Source organism: Ips typographus, linkage group LG2, assembly GCF_016097725.1.
Source record: "Ips typographus isolate SLU linkage group LG2, UJ_Ityp_2.0, whole genome shotgun sequence".
In the NCBI taxonomy this organism is placed as follows: domain Eukaryota; kingdom Metazoa; phylum Arthropoda; class Insecta; order Coleoptera; family Curculionidae; genus Ips; species Ips typographus.
Window position 1 is genome coordinate 12,166,245 of NC_138423.1, and position 17,439 is coordinate 12,183,683.

Here is a 17,439-nt window from a genome sequence, read left to right on the forward strand (position 1 = left end):
TTTTTGCTCTATACATAGTTTTTCATTCTGGGACCATTATAATCTGTTTTACGTGCAAAAATTTAAATTTACTCCTATACAAAGAATGAATAGGTTGATCAAATGTAATTTACATCTTTTCAAGTTTGACACGTGCTATGTTATGACGTAACTCTAAAAAACATAAGAAACTTTTACTTTGACAAAGTTGACTTAAATTTAATTTTAATTCTTTTTACAGACACATTTGTCAAGTTTAATCTCGAGTTTAATATATGGGATCTTTAGTTTCAAACACTCTTGAAGCATTTTAAGGATCTTTAAACTTGACTTTGAAGACGTTTATTACAATTATTTTTCTTTCAAACTCAAAATTTTAATGTCAAGCAAACTATACCTTGATTTTCTAGTAAAATTTTTGACTATCGCTTATCTTGAATATTTACTATAAAGTAAATTTTTAAGTGTTTTGAATTTACTACCACCATCAAGCTGCACTTGATCTCATACATTGAATATTTTATAACATTTTAACTCAAAAACTCATGATTTTTGTCTAGTTTTCAACATAAATATTGATTAACTTTTTAAAGTAATGTAATTCTAGAAGCATGAAAACTGAGTAGAATTTCATTATTATAATCAGTGAATATCAGGAAGTTATAGTTCTAGCAATACTTCTAAAAGTTATATAATTTAAATCTGAAAAGCTGTGAAGATGTTGAAATGCTGAAGATGTTGGACCAAATAGAAAGTACAATTAATAACAATATTAGTTGGCTATACAGATTAATTAGGTTAATTAATTTCTGTCACTCTAACCAGTCAAAAATTAATAGTGTTTTTTATGTCGTTTAAGAAAAATAACGATTCTTTTCTCTTTACAGGATTTAATGGGATCTCTAGAACTGAGGAAAACAAACAACTGATCAAATCGAGCTCCAATTAACCAATGTACAGATTGATTCACATCAGAATCCTGAATGACAGCGAAAGAAGCTTAATTCTACAACTTGCCACACATATTTGATGACTTGATAAATGTTTTATGATGATTTACGATACGTTAAACAATTAGAGCTGGTTTACACTTTTGACCTAATTCTTTTCTTTCAATGATAAGGTAGTACGTGTAGCTATGTGAATCATTCACCTCGTAATACCACTGCACAACTAGGTATGATCATTAGTGAATCATTTAATGATTGTAATGGTGTAAGGACCGGAATTTTAACCTAAAATTTAGTGCCGTAATGCAGAATTTTTACCAAAAATCTTAGTTTTCCGGCAATAATTTCCCGGACATAAAACACTATTTGGGTATTAAGACAGTTACGGCCATACATTTTTCATCAGGAAGAAACCCAGGACCGGACTAAAATATATTTGTAGAACAAATCCTTATTATAATGTTCAACGGCAATAACCAAGAGGGACTTGATAAGAAAATATATTAAAATTAGATGAAACACAATCGGACATGTAATTTTTGTTCTAGGGCAATTACAAACCTGTCATTTTCACTGGGGGTCAGCAAATTGAACTTATAATCGAGAATCGTACTGCACCACTTTCACAAATGCAGTCGTTTCAGTGAGGCGGCAATAACCAAGAACAAAGCGGAAAAAAAACACATTTATCTGACAGGAAACACGATTTGGCGGGCAATTGGGGTATTTGAGCAGTTACGGCTCTGAAATTTTCAAGGAAGCCAGTGAATCGAACTTAAAGTCCAAGGCACTACTGTACAATTCCACAAATTAGTAGTTTTTGTTAAAAGGCAATTTTCCTGAAGGAAGTTGAAGCAAACACATTTAACTGACATCAGACACAATTTGGAAGGTAATTTGGATATTTGAGCAGGTGCAGATACGGACCTAAAATTTTCATTGTTGCCAGAAAATTTAACTTAATAGTAGTTGTTGTTCTGCAACATTAATCATGAAGAAAGTTGAAGAAATCCGATTTAACTGTCATGAAACACAATTTGGCAAGTGATTTGGGTATTAAGGCAGCTACGGATCTGCAATTTTCTGTGGGGCGGATAAATTAATCAAATGTAGGACCGTAGTGTAAAACTTTCACAAAAAATCGTAGTTTTTGTTATACAACCTTATCAATAAAGCTGAAAAAAAAACCCTTTAACTGCCATAAAACACAATTTGGTAGGTAATTTAAGTTTTAGGGCAGTTACGGACCTGCAATTTTGACTGGGGCCAGTAAATTAAAGTTAAAATCCAGAGCCATACTGTACTGTGTTTGTGTACAGCTTCCACAAAAAATAGCAGTTTTTGTTAGACGGCAATAACCAAGAAGAATGTTCAAGAAAACACAGTTAACTGACATGAAACACAACTTGTCAAATAAATTGGGTATTTGGGCAGTTACGTACCTAAAATTTTCACTGTGGCGAGTAAATTAAACCTACAATTCAGGGCCGTAATGGACAATTTGTACAAGAAAAATATAATTTCTGTTAGAGGGCTAACAAAAACGAAGAAATGTATAGTAACTTAGATATTTACAAAATACATGCAATTAGTAGTAGTAGTCTTAGATGGAAATTTTGTTGAAAAACCTTGTCCCAATTTTTTCAATTTTCGTACATTTGTAGTGTTTTTAAAGTGATCGAAAGTCAAACAGGGTTAACTCATACAAACTTGGTAAACAATTAATCAATCAAAAAGCGCGTTTAATCACCTTATATAATAAGATTCACAGCGCATAAATCAACACTTAAAAAAAAAGAAAACACGATGATAATTATTATCTAACAATCCGAAGAAAAATGAGGTTTTAAATAGCGTCTGCTTAAAGAACGTTAAAAACAAAACGATCTTTGCCCAATTTCGGAAAATATCGATTAAGGTTATGTGTTCCGTTGGTCGGTCCCTCGTCGTATATTTTACACATTATTTGACTGTTTTATTGGACGTTTGCATTCTAATATAATTAAGTATTCGTGTTTGCTTTACCGCCAAATACTTTGTTGCAAGCGGCACTTTTTGTGATTTGAATAATATTGACTTAAATAGTTTTAAACGAAGATTATTGAGTAGTACAATTAAGCAGTTAAGGTGTATCTAATCCAAATTTAGTAAAAAAAAAGAATACTTATTGCTCTATAAGAATTTCATAGAACCAACAATGATCAATGATCAATAGTTTTACAGTATTTGCAGTTTTATAGCTCATATATGATCAAATTAATCCAAAATTACTTAAGCTCCAACAATCCATTATAACAGACATTCTGATGAGCAAGTCATATGATCCAACCGGTATAAATCTAAAAAAAACTGACATTGATTAATTTTTTTCTTCGTCGTCAAAAAAAAACAGCTGAAAGATTTGCTACAGATAACACCGTGTTTGAAAAACTAATTATTCAAGGTCTAAATCACAATAAGGGTGTATAATCCTTCCCTTCTGATCCATTCTAATTTATGCATGCAAAAGGGTTGAGGGATGAATTTTTTTCTAACGAGGGTTAGTACAACAATAGACACGAGCACATGTCTATTTCACCTAGCCTAGATGTTTTAATAATGTTACAGGATGATATTTTATTGCCGTTGCAATTATGGAACTATAACAATGTCCAGATCTACGCCCCATATTCGTGTATATGTGCAATAAATTTTGTTATCTTGTAACAATATATTCCGGCTTTTATTAGTAAGGCTTAAAGATGACCTTAATTTTGTTATCTGTATCTTTAGGATAAATAATCGTGACTTTATAAATCATGAGGATTATAACGATTTTTAGGTATAATCTTTTACAACGCGTGGGTTGTCGTACTAACCAAAGGCGTTACCAATAATTAAAAATCACAAGTTTTGTTTCGCAGAAAGGAATTATTGAAAGTTATCAATATTCCAAGCAACATGTAAGTGCAAAATCAAGCGGTGTTTCACACTTAACTAGGAACAATACAGGAAAAACAGTTAAATGCTTGAGCTATTGAAACAAGTTTGATTTATGTTTCTAAACGAGTGGACTTACGATTGAGGTTGTGGCGTATCAAATAACGTTTCGAAACGCATTTCTCGGGATTTTCCACGAAAATTCTATCATAAAGCACAAACATAAAAACTTGCGGCTTCTTTTCGTCTGAATTACTAATCGGTGGCCAGACACTGAAGCCAAATACATATAAAACCCTACGAAATCCGGAAATGCTCTGAAAATTCTAGATTAGTCAGTTTCATTACACCACGGTTTGCGGTTGGGTAACTGAATCATACAGACCGAATTAGTGCATTCTAATTGTTCACTTCCCAGATATAACAAAGTGACACCTTTGCTACAAAGCAAGTTTATTTTATTGCAATATTATGATTGCAAGAGCTTTAATAAAATTAGAGTTAATTCCAAATTGTGTATTAAGCGAAAATAAGACGAAATATAATTTTGTAAACTAAAATTGAAAATTAATATCATAATTAATCAATGAGTTAAAGTGTGTTTTATGTAAAAACCCATTAAGTATCGAAACACAGAAAACAGAAAGAAATTAGACCCAAAAGTTCCATAATTTGAAGTTAAATAATATAACTGAAAAATAGGTGGACTGCGATATAACTGACTTTCCTGGGCTTTAACCACCTTCAATAAGCCTCAACTATCTTGTCCACAGCTTTTCCTGCCATATTTAACCTAATTTTTTTATGGAAAAAGTGGTTAATTTAGTGCTCGGTTAAGGGCGAGTCTATTAAGTGCTCTTGAAGCATTTTTTGGCTGCTTGAGTGGTTTTTTTTACTCTTCTGGCCTTTGAAAGTTTCAAACAAGCTTTAACCACCTTGCTTACAGCCTTTTCTGTCAAATTTAATCCAATTTTTTTTAATTTAGTGTTGGGTTAAAGGTGAGTGGAGCAAGTGCTATTTTAAAGGGTGTTCGGCTGTTTTAGGGCTATTACAGCCTTCACCAAACCTCAAAATGTGTTTACAAGACTTTCCTTAATACACTCTAACCGAATCAATGGTGAAAGGACAGCTGTCAAACTCTAAAAAAAAAAAAATTTATCTTGTGTTTTTCTACTATACCTGCTCGTTAGTGTGAAATTTGACAGTTGACACGTTAAATGATTGTGTCAAACGTCACTTAAAATAAATCTGTTGCAGCTTTAACAGGTGCTGTATATGTAACAGCTGTCAAACTACATTATGAACCGTGTCACATCTGTCAAAAATTCTATTATAGACGTATAAATAAGTGGCTTAACAGCACTACAGCACTATGGGCCGAATTTTGACAGATGCGCAACTATTGTCAAAACCGACGTATAAAATAATTTGAATTGTAACATCGAGTGGTAGCACAAACTTCAGTTTGCATCTCTATAAAAGGATTTTTGACACTTACATATGCATATACGTCAACTGTCATACTACAAAAGCAAACGTCACAACTGTCAGAAATTCAGTGGTAGCCCTAAAAAGTAGTAGCAGAGCAAAAGCACTATAATGCACTTTATATCTCCATTGGTTTGAACTTTCAAATTGACAGCAAACGACATTATGCATTAGAAAATTACTTCACAATCAACCATAGAAATAAAAAGTAAATCTCATGATTATATTGACTAGCTAGCTAGAATTACACCATTTCTAGCTTGAAATTGATTTACCAACTGAAGATTTGACTTTGAAATCTCGAAACGACGTAAAATTAAAACGTTTGCATTGTAGAAGTACTTTCGTGTTTTTTTTAGGAGAATTTGTAAGATTTACAGCATGAAACTGACCTGGAACTTGGAACTTTAAAAATTAACTCAAAATTTGTCTTCCAAGTGTCATTTCATGATTTTTTAGGTTAAACTGCGAAATTGTTTGCTTGAAATTGACTTACTTGAGAATACCAGAAATAGTTTTTCAAGTCAAATTTTATACTTTTTGACTTTTGCTGCTAGCATAGCAAATTGTACCGTTTTACTTAAAAATTTTGAAAATTGACTTAAGGAAATCTCTAAAACTTTCCCCATTTAACCGACTCTGTAGCTTTTATGGTTAAAGAGATCCCAATACATGTAGCACCAATTTGGGACACACTGTATACACTCTTTGCCGATGATACAGCTATGTGCGTTACAGTTGAAAATCTGTTAGTAGCACTTGAGTGTTTTGTGATGCAGGGTAAAAAATTGTTTCACAGCAACAAACTGTTGGTGAATAACAGCAAAAATAAATATATTTTTTCAAATGAGGGATATCCACTGCTGGTTTGACATTTAGAGATGACTGCAAAACATTCTTCGTGTAGTTACTTACGCTTACATTACAATTCTAAAAAAAAAAATCCGTTTCTTCCATGGGGATGTTTATTAATCAGAAACAAGACACAGGGAGGACAAGAAAGAACTTCACAAGATTTAAAAAAAAATAGAACTTTCTAATTCAAATTTTTTTTCTAAAGAATTCCTTAGAAATGTCATTGACATAACTTTTTATTTGTGCACGTTCTGGATTCTAGCCTCTTCAATATCGAACATATTCCTTCATCATGGAACATGAGAAAATGTTGAGGACAACGTAAAAAGTATTGACCTCGTCGTTTTATACTTGCTTTTGCATCATAAAGAAAATACCACCAGATAACTACCCAACATGTGCGTCTCTTTGCTTACATATTGCTATACATATTTATAGTGGTTGTATTTCACGGTATTTATGTATATGCACTTGTCTTCCCCCGTATGAAATATTGTATATCCTAGGCGCCAGGCATGTGAAACTTATCTTAAAAATGCCGTAGGAATCTTATCTGACTGTTATCTTTCTATGTAGCCGTATTTGTTATAAGCTATTGTTTAGAGCAGGCCCATATCAATGAAGTTTTATTAGAAATTCCACGTTACCTGACAATGTAAATCGAAAACCGTGAGCTACAGGAAAGCTTAAAGGGAAAAAAAATCAAAACTTGGACAGATATGTAGTCAAACATTATAAAATGCATCCGCAAACATTCACAGGTATGATACACGTTAATATTGACATTCGTATGTTACTCTTAAAACGACAATATTTGATTAGTGCACGTCAAATACATACGTACTTACGTTTTAGTAGTTTAAAAGGTCGATGACACCGTATTCTCGTCTATAACTCGGTAAATATTAACTAAAAAATATTCTCTTATCTCACAGTAAAAAACATCTCCACTATGCCATAAGTCTTGTATTTCAGGTGTTGATTCAGGAATTTTTAAAATAACAATTAGTTCAGAACAAATTCTGAAAATTAGTGTAATGAGCTCTTGAAACTGTCACTTCAAAATCTTAGGAATGTTCAACCAAAAATTCACAGAAAAAGTAAATTTACACTGACCCACTTAATTTTAAGTGTATTTGCGAAAGTTTACACAAAACCTATTAAGTGTACAGTCTGTATTGAGATGAATTGGTACAAATTTCCAGTTACTTAACAATAAGTCTTAAAGGGAAGTTGTTTGAACTTGTCGGGGAATTTAATTATCTTGTCTAAGTGTTATTTTTATCGGTATTACAAATAAACGTAAGACGGTATTCTACAAACACAGTTGACGGTGATTTGGCAATTTACATCCTTGAAATTTGCCAAAAATCTGAATTGTAGAAGATTAAATATTAATTTAATCTTCATTAAAAGAAACCGATTAGTGTGTATTAATTTTATTTTAATTTTATCTGCAGATAATGACAGCGATACAGCTACGTAATTATTAATGAAATATACATGGTGATGAAACATTGGACAGTGCAACTCCGAAAGAGATTTACAATTTAAAAACTAGGAAGTTCAGTTGACATTATCCAACTAAAAAAATGTAATTTTTTTTATGAACGGTTTTGGTATAACTTGGGTATAACAGCATCAGAACGACTCTTAACAACCAAAACTAGCAGCCATAATAATTAATATCATATTAATTAGTATCGCTAATTAGATAGTCTATAATGACCACCACTATATCAATATAACATATTCAATTAATATCAAGTTTATGTAGACTTGTGCCGTCCGTTACTAATTAGGTGTTAAAATGCTTTATGTGTTGCTACCAATCAATTTATACATATAATTGAGCACATTTACCTAAATTTTGTTATTAAATAATATCAGGGTAAACCAATTGAGTTATTAAAGCTCTTTACACGCTACCTAATTGTTTTATCAGTATTTTTTGATCTGAATGTGTCAAATAGGCCAGATTAGATCAGTAAATATCATTACTTCTACGCATAACGTATTATATGCAAGTAAAATGTCTCAATCCTGGATTTTAAAGGGTATTTTACCGCCCGCTTAATTGAAATATTAAGGACAAAGAAGAAACAACCACACATATCTGGTATCTCAATGATTCAGGATTAAAATTTGTAAAAAAACTAAATTTACTCCTAAAAGTATCATTTCAGCCCCTGGTCTTTATGCCCCTCTGCTAAAGTGACATACCAAAAATGTATACTTTCCACTTACATTAAATCATTTATAACAACCGCTATTTTCCTATTTCAACTATTTCTAACAATAAAATTTGTTAATCACTTAAGATGTAAAGATTTCCATTATAGTCATTCTGCGCACCAATTTTTACTATCTATTTACTATCTCTTACCTAATTTACTATATTGTTTACTATCACAAATCCTAATTTACAACAAACTCAATTAACTGAAATTAATTCGATGGACACGTGATTTTTAATACCTCTTTTTCTCCAAAAATAATGCGGAATAACAATAATTGAAAGATAACGTATCTGGTCGAGATTAGTTTCTATTATGCCATAACAAATATCGAAATTTCGGTCGGAAAAGTCATGGTTTAAGTGTAAGCTGCCAGTAAACTAGCTTAAAAAAATCAAGGATTTTTAGGTGTAAGTACACACGAAACCACTGATAACTATACAAGGTGTTTAACTATTTTGTTTGGAAAAAGATTTGGAAACGAACGTTGGAAGTAGAATTTGTGACAAAATGGTGTTTTCTAGTTAAGCTATTGTCAAACCTGACCTTAAAATTGGATCAAACTTTGAAAATCTGTGTCGATTTAAATCAAGCTATTATTAGTTTTAGTTAGCTTTTTCATAGTTATGTTGATCAAGTGTTAAAAAAAAAAATTATTTATTTATTTATTCGTGTCAGAAGCATCATTATATAACAATAAATACTAGTTAATTAACACATTATATCAAATGTCTATAATCACAGACGTGAGCTAAACACTTTGTGCCCAGAAGCGGGCGACGTCAATTGCGTTCGGCTTTGCTGCCATAAGGTCCTAAATGTGTGGAAAAAAATTATAAAAAAAAACGGAAAAAAAAAAATGTTTTGAAGACTCGATTAGAAGATTAGTCCATCCAAAAGTATTGAAAAAGCAAATATAATTATTGCTCTACTGACTATTCAAAGTTCGAGTAACAGCTTTTCAAGCTGATGCTATTTTATTTTGTAAACTGTACAGAAAATTTGAGAAGCATTAAAAAAAAACATTTATTTTACACAATCAAACCGTATTTTTGTACCAAAAATCAAGACTGTAACATCAAAACTAGATTTTTTATTCAAATTTTGACACCACTTTTCTCCCTGACTGTACCAAATGTTTTTTCATGTTATTGGATAGGAAATTTAATCAGGATTCCAAAAATATGCCTAAAACAGTCATTTAAACACCGCAAGTGGGTTTTACAGGCGGTTTTGTCATTGAGTGTCTTTTTAAACTGTATTTCTGGCAGGTCAAACTTTGACACCGCTTTTCTCCCTGACTGTACAAAATTTTGTAGTGTTTTTTCTTGGTTATTGGATAAGAAATTTAATGACGATCCCAAAAATGTCTTAAAACTGTGATTTTCTCACTCCCAAGTGTATTTGACAAGCATTGAAAGACTGTGCCCAAAAGTTGCAAAATTCAGAGTTTAGAAAAGTTTTCTTGCAGTATTCGATACAAAACGTGTTTCTGAGATTTATGCCAGTTATTTTGACAGTGGTCACGTGACTACATAGCTAAATTATCCTCTAAAAACCACGTGATATCTATCACTTATGTCGAAACTGCCAAAATTTGCAAGAATTACAGTTAACATACTTTTCTTACAGCTTTCGAAACAAGACGTATTTCTGAGATTTATGACTTTTTTCTTTGACAATGGTGAATTACAAATTGTTTAAATAATAATATCTTCAGAATCGCGTCACTTTTCTCATCTCAATAACATATTATTTGTCATAATTAACGAAAGAAAATCCGTTGTTGCCAGTATGCCAGTAATTTCATGTGAATGTGGCAACGCTGGTATTCTATGTATTTCTTATGGCCCTATGGATATAAAAATGTTTTCCTACTATAGTACCTCGCATTTTTAGTTTACCACATTGTAGAATTTAGAAAATATTTTTTCTCTTGCAGTTTTACGTTAATTAGTAACAACATTTTGAAAACAAATTTACTACAAAACTAAGCTAAATTTGGCTGGTGGTTTCTACTTCTTTTTCAAATAAGCTTAAAAGTTAAAAGACACAACAAATGCATGAGATATCAAAGTTTCTAAACTGTTCTAAATTGAGCAAATAATTAGAGAAAAATAAACCAGTGGCGGATCAGGAAAAGGTAGTAGTGTGTAAAAAGGAAGAACCACAGAAACTGTGGTAAATTATAATTATGTATAAGGAAACCTGCAAAAAAAAATAAAACGTGTATTTCCAAAACGATGCATTTCTGGACTTTATAAGAACATTTTTTGCATGAAATTAATTAAAGTTTCAGCCCATAATAATAATTATACATTAAATGTAGCATAAAACACTATTAACACTACTCGTTAACTTCAGGGCTAAACAATTGAGAAAATATAAAAACTTTTTAAATGAAAAACAGAGTAAAAAATGCAAATCTTAGTTTTATATTCGATTTGTAATTTTTACCGTTTTTATAGAATCGTTTTTTTTTAGTAAAGTCCTGATGATGAAGCACAGAGTGTGTGTGTTAATACATATTTTGTTGGGCAAGACAGCGATTTTCCTTTTTAATAACTTTTGAAAATATGAAATGCTCAAACAATTCTGCAAATGTACACAAAACATGTTTTTTAAACAATGATTTGAAAGGAGCTCCCTGTATAGCCAACAAGGCAAAATGTTCATTAATTTATTTACCACCCCACCGATCGAAAAACCTTTATAAATCTCGCCTAGATCAAAATAATAGATAACTTTAATTAACTCCAGGTTAAAATGTCTCTTATATACCCCGCTGATAGAGAAATTACCATAAAATTCCATTTATATAAATGTTTATGACGTAGCGCCAAAGGCGAAGTTATGCAAGAGCCACCCTGTGAATTTCAGAGGGAACGCTTTGAATTTCTAATGAATCCCTTTGACTTGAGAAGGCAATAATCGGTTAGGGCTACCTTTAAATGACTTGTAGAAAATTAAATGCAAACCTTGTGCTATTTAAGGAAAAAAATCAATAATCTATAATCAGTTTAGTGAATGAAATGATTAGGCTTGTGTGTAAATTAGCTTTGCAAATTTTGCACCAACGGAACCACCAAATTTCGTTTTGGTACCAACGAAATTTAATAGGTTAGGTACACTGTCCTTCAGGTTCCGCTAGATAAAAAAAAACCATAACACGAGCAGATTGAATGTTTATATTTACATTTCAACTTGTTACTATAAATATTGAGGTTTATAGTGTAGGTCAATATTAGATTGCATTGTTCAAATTTCAAATAAAATATTGCTAAAATTTGCACACAAACCAGCTAGCTAAATATTTAGGAAGGTTAGTCACTAAGGATCTTCTTTATTATAGGAAAATTATGGTGTTATAAGTAAATAGTTGTTTCGACAATATTTGGCAACGATCTATTGTTGATTATAATGGGGAATATTGCGATAGTTTTTGCTAATCATGCTAAAGTTGTATTTTTTACAACACACAGTGTAATTCCATCAGGGTAAACTTGTTATCCAGTATCAAATTATTTATTTATAATAGGTAACTTTAGTATTGTTTAATATGTCAGGAACATATTATCAACATGTCTGGATATTCCAATTTGGTATAGTAGGTGTGGTAGTGTAGTTTACAGGGTTGTCCTGTATAAAACTAATTATTCGCCCACCAAATATGTTAATTATTTACATAATTCACGTGACTGTTATCAGTTATGTGTATTTATCTTGTGCTCTTAACAGTATCATTTTGCAATCTGTATTTTTTGCTTTTGGCTCAAGAAAAGTCTCTCCCCATATATTCTAGACCATTTCCAAGTAATTTAAATTTTTTGAAAATTTTGACGCTTCTTGGAGAGCATATGACTTTTCGCGGAAGAAAAGGTAGAGTTCAATAAATCTGTATGAAAAAAAAACTAGTAACTTTTGGACTAGTAACTAGTTAAATTGGATTTTTTTAAACATCGGTTACTTATTGGGAAATATCAGTTTAAAGCGAAACCAGGTTTAAACATAAATCCAGAATTTAAAGCTGATGTCTTAACGGATTTAAAAATTATGACACAAAAACAATATTTAGGATCTAATTTAATATGATATTAAATACATTTTTTTAATTCTTGGTTTTATGTCTGCTTTCTGTATACTATTCAACTTTAAAAAAAGACACTATGCTAAACTGTCAACCACTTAATTTTTTCTTGTAAATTGTTCTCTAGATTTGTGAAAAAATTTGAGATTTTTCTTGTATGTGAGGTGGTGTAATATTATAAAACTAAGTAAAAAAAATTAAAAAACCACATAAAATTACCTTCAAAATCATATTTCTAAAAAAGTGAAAAGTGTAGTAGGTACACGCATTTAGTGTATGTGTCTCGGTATGTGTGTTATCTGTTAAATATTAACAGAGTAAAAAACAATTCAAAAATGATTTGTATCAAATATTTTAGACGATTTTAAAGTTATTGTCGAGGTTATTGTTCTTTCGCAGGAACAGTATAACTTTTAAAAATATTACAAAAGCTTTTTAAAACAGTTTTATAAAAAGATTTTGTATATTTAGTTTTATTAATTTTTCATCTTTTCAAGCTGTTTTTGTCTAAATTTTAGTCTCATACCTAACAAAACAAACACAAAGTGGAACTATGTCATTTTCAGTATTTTTGCATTTTTGATAAAACACAATGTAGAATAAGTATATGAAATTAAACAAAAACCTCAGATTATAGAATTTTTAGCACAAAAGTTGTTACAAACATATGAGTTGCTTTATTTTTTAGATACAGGGTGTTAAAATAAAAATACCAACTTTTTGCTCTGCATTGTATATTTCAGGAACGAACTGGAAATTATCTCAATCTAAAGTTTTGTACAGTACTCTACTTATTAGTGTAGTTGGAATAATTATCTAGGAACTCAAAAAAAGATGGGAAAAATAGTTTATATTTTGAACTTTGGAAAGGTATTTGTCTCCAGAACGTGTCTATACTGTTTTTCGCTAATATCTCGTAAACTAAGCAATTTTTTTTATTTTATTCTACAGTTCAATATGGTAGAGCATAATATTTACTAAAATTCGGTTGGTAGAACGAATTTTTGGACTCAATATTAGTCGAAATACAACCAAATTTGTTTGAAGATGGTAAATGCAAAAGAATATCAACGCAAGCTCTATCCAAAGATTTTATATTACCTTATAACTACGTTTTATAGTAGTTGTATTACTACTTGAATGCTTCATATTAGTTCCATTCTAAGATCTGCAGATTGTGAAAATTGCAATAAAATCAACTTTCGTTATTACTTTTAAATCTCGGTTAATTTTGGTTCTGAAAATTCGTTCCATCAACCAAATTGTAGCACATTCTATGCGGTTAAATAATGTACTGCAGTTCGCTACTAAAATATGCTATATTTTACGAGATATATACAAAAAAGTCCTAAAACGTTTTAGTACCATCAATTTAGCACAAAATTATAGAAATTAACATTTCTTTTATAACAAAATTTTTGCTTTTACTTCTTTCTCTTCTTTTCTTCCAGTAACGGTAAAATCTTAATAACAGCAAAATTGATTTTTAACTTAGATTTACGCAGAGCATTGAAGAAAAATTAAATGCAATAATTCCTTGTTTGAGAAAACTTTTTAATCGAATAGTAATAATAATTATTTTCAGCAGAGGAATTATTTAAATATCGTAAAATCACATTTTTTGCAATTTTCCAAAAAATTTCAATTTCAAAATATGAAAATCTAGTTACTTACATCAGAAAAATAAATAGAGAAGAGAGAAACTTTATACCCATTATTGATAAAGTTAAGGAAATAATCTTTTGTGAATGAAATCTTTTGATTTTTTTTTGAGTTTTTTAGGAATGTTTAGTCACTGAAAATTATTTTTAAAGGTGTCAATGTGAGAACTGTAATTATTGATAGGAAAGGACATAAATTGTTGCAAATAGGTTGCTTAATTAGTGTAGAAAAAATACACTAAACATAATTGAGTTGAAAAACTTTTGGGACTGAATTTTTCTATTTTGGTACATTAAATTTTTTTGCCACTCATATAATAAAAATTACTTGATGTAAGTAGTATGATAATAAATTGTGGCACAAAAAAAACACTTGATGGTCTAAATTGGGAATTTGCTTTATCAGTTTATCTAATGTGTTACTTTAAAAAAAAAAACACATTATTTATATCATTGTGATAGTTTAGTGGTTTTGGTGGAGAAAATAAAATAAGTACTTACTTACACATAAGTCGATTGCATACAGAGCGTTATGACTGAGCAATGCCTTCGAGAGCATCACTCACACCAAAGCACATCCTAAATGGAACACTGATGGGAGCACTAAAAACACTAAGCGACCACACACCATTTATCCCAAAAAATGTGATTGGTGTACGCACTGACACCGGACAGGTCTCAAATGTTATTGAAAAACACCTCGGATCGACAGAGAAGCCTTCGAAATTGTCGCGTGAAGAACATTCCTCGAAGGCGGAAAAGTTTTCCTTGGTTTTCGCAAAACAGGATAATCGTCCTGGAACGCGAAAAATTGACGGACACGATTAGTGGCGAACTACTTGGGGACGTAGTCGGACGGTGAATGATTACGGAGCGTGGAATCGCTGAATACTACTGGCTACGGTAGAGGTGGAATTGCGTTTAGCGTCTGTGTGTGCGCGGACCCTAACCTGGTTGGTATCCTTTTTGGCTTTATGGCAAAGGACGAGGATTTTCCATACACCCAGAAAGGATTAGCGAGCGATTTTTCGCCGATTGCCGGTTCATCGGTGCCGCTCAGCTTAAACTTCGAGCCAAACGCTGATACGTACGCGAAATTTGAAATTATTGAGCGGATTTCTTGTCGAAGTTTATTGGTTTCTGTGCTAATTCTCTTCAGAAGAATTGTTGATAGAATATGACAGAACCTGTTAACAATGACAGGTCTCGCACGTGTTCTGTGTACAGAGTGTTTTAACTCTGTTTAGACGCTAAATATTTCCGCCACTGTATATTTCAGAGAGAAAAGTTTGAGATAAAAAGTTCATGGTTTGGAAAAGGGCTTTCGATTTTTCTTGTACTTCCAAAGATATCCGAAAAAAAACTGAAATTTTGATTTTTTGTTTTTTTTTTTATTTTTAACCTTAGTTGAAGAGATATCCGAAAACCGAAAAAACATTTTTATTGCCACTTTTTATCAGCTATACGATGACGGTTTCGTATTTGTCATCATCAACTTTCTTTTTTCTTATGGGCGACATATAAAACTTTTAAACGTCAAAATAGTACGTTTAATTCTGATTTGAAATTTCAGCTTTTTTCGGATATTTTCGGAAGTACTTTCAATTTAAACTTTTTCGTATCTCTTATAGTTTCCGAGATCCCAAATGGTGAGGGTGGAATTTGAATTACCCTGTATAAGACTTGAAAATTAGTTTGTTTAGTTATCGAAATCCCAAAACAGAAACAAAACGATACGTGTAAATAAAACAAAAAGTTCATAAACATGTAAGTAAATCTGATTTTATAAATAGGACTGCTAACTTATGCTAAAATTGGCAAATATCAATAATTAAAAGATACAATGATATTCAGTAAAGTTCTGAATAAAAATTCACAAGTTTGTTAGCAAACAATGTTGGTGAGAAATCTATATTTTGCAACAACGTAGTTTTTGATGTATAGTTAGTACTAACCATGTTCAGTACTACTCAAACAGTTTTCAAGTAAACGAAGCACTACAACAAAATAGTATATTCTATATTAAGAGCGGAAAGTATATATTTGCCGCTTGCACATGAAATTTGCAGCTTGAGGCGAAGCCGAACGCTGCAATCATGTAAAAGCGGCAAAAGTACTTTTGGCTCGAAATATAGACGATATTTTTTCGACGACTGCTGTGGGGTGGATTAGAAGGACAACTCACATCATTTTCGTCGCTCGAACTCATTGTCACCGATAAATCACTTTGACGGAATGTGGTTATTTCAAACAGGTATGTCAAGCGTTGTTATGGAAACGCCGAAAAAAGTTGGTGAGTAGATTGTTAGTAGAAAGCGAAAACGCTCTAGAGCAGAAAATCTCTCTTTCTGCTCGCGCGCGGCAAATAACCCCTTTCTGCTTCTAAATGGAAGCGTACATGAGGTACTTTCAAAGTAAGTCGTCGAAAAACCAAATTTACCGAACAGTTACTAAATTTTTAATAATAATAAATAAAAACATAAAATCGTAACATCAAAACGATAACTAAGATTCTGCAGAAGGTGATTATCCGCTATTGAAAGACTATTTTTCGAATTAAAAATATCTACAAACAGGATGTTTTCTAATGAATGCAAAAAATTTTAATCATCGATTCTACATCGAAAAATAATTGCTGTTTGCTATACAGGATGCCTGTTTTATGAGTCTCACCATGGGGAATTCGGTTATTTGAAGAGATACAAAGAAGTTTAAATTGGGGCAAATTTGAGCAGTTACGATTAAAAAATAACTAAAATCCAAAAAAAAATTATTTTATTTTGTGTTTTGCTGCTTCTATGCAATTTCCAGAGCTATCGAAGATCAATTTGTAATTTTATAGTTGTCATTTTTTTTCCCTGTTTTTGAGTTTCCAAAATTATTCAACAATTTACAAAGTGTGTATGTTTTATGTAAATCGATTCATTATAATTTCTACAGTAATCTAAGCTCTGTTTGAGAGTTTAATTTTTGAAAAATCTGAAAATGTGTGTTTTGTATTTAAATTTTAGGTGTGTTTAAGAGTTTTCAAATTTTTTAAAAAATCTATAAAATGTGTTCTTGTTATGGAAAATGTTTCTCTGGAATTTTTAGAACCATCCAAAATCAATGTGACATTTTAGTTCTATTTTTCAATTTTCTTCTATTTTGTATTTTTTTTAAATTCAAAAATTCTTAGTACATCCGGAGATATCCGAAAAAAAACCGAAATTTCGGGAATTAGTTTTTATTTTTTTATTTATTTATTTGATAAGATAATTGAA

General features: G+C 31.1%; 1 protein-coding gene and 1 long non-coding RNA gene across 4 annotated transcripts in view; one reads left to right on the top strand and one right to left on the bottom strand.

Annotated features, from left to right (window-relative positions):
* Window positions 1-1,076, top strand: part of LOC145725375 (uncharacterized) — an 83,637-nt gene extending 82,561 nt beyond the window's left edge. Inside the window, exon 4 of the long non-coding RNA XR_014177249.1 lies at window positions 867-1,076. This is a non-coding gene — a long non-coding RNA (uncharacterized LOC145725375). The remainder of the gene's footprint in view (window positions 1-866) is intronic.
* LOC145725373 (uncharacterized) overlaps window positions 1-17,439 on the bottom strand; it is a 134,347-nt gene that overhangs the window by 43,575 nt on the left and 73,333 nt on the right. The window contains exon 1 of one of the 3 annotated variants that reach the window (XM_081974116.1): window positions 14,682-15,092. The exons of 1 other annotated variant lie outside the window; for it this stretch is intronic. In XM_081974116.1, coding sequence (XP_081830242.1) covers window positions 14,682-14,698 — 17 coding nt within the window. In that variant the 5' untranslated portion in view covers window positions 14,699-15,092. Of the gene's footprint in view, window positions 1-14,677; window positions 15,093-17,439 lie in introns of those variants that run through there. One more of the 3 variants, XM_081974118.1, reaches the window with a different exon arrangement.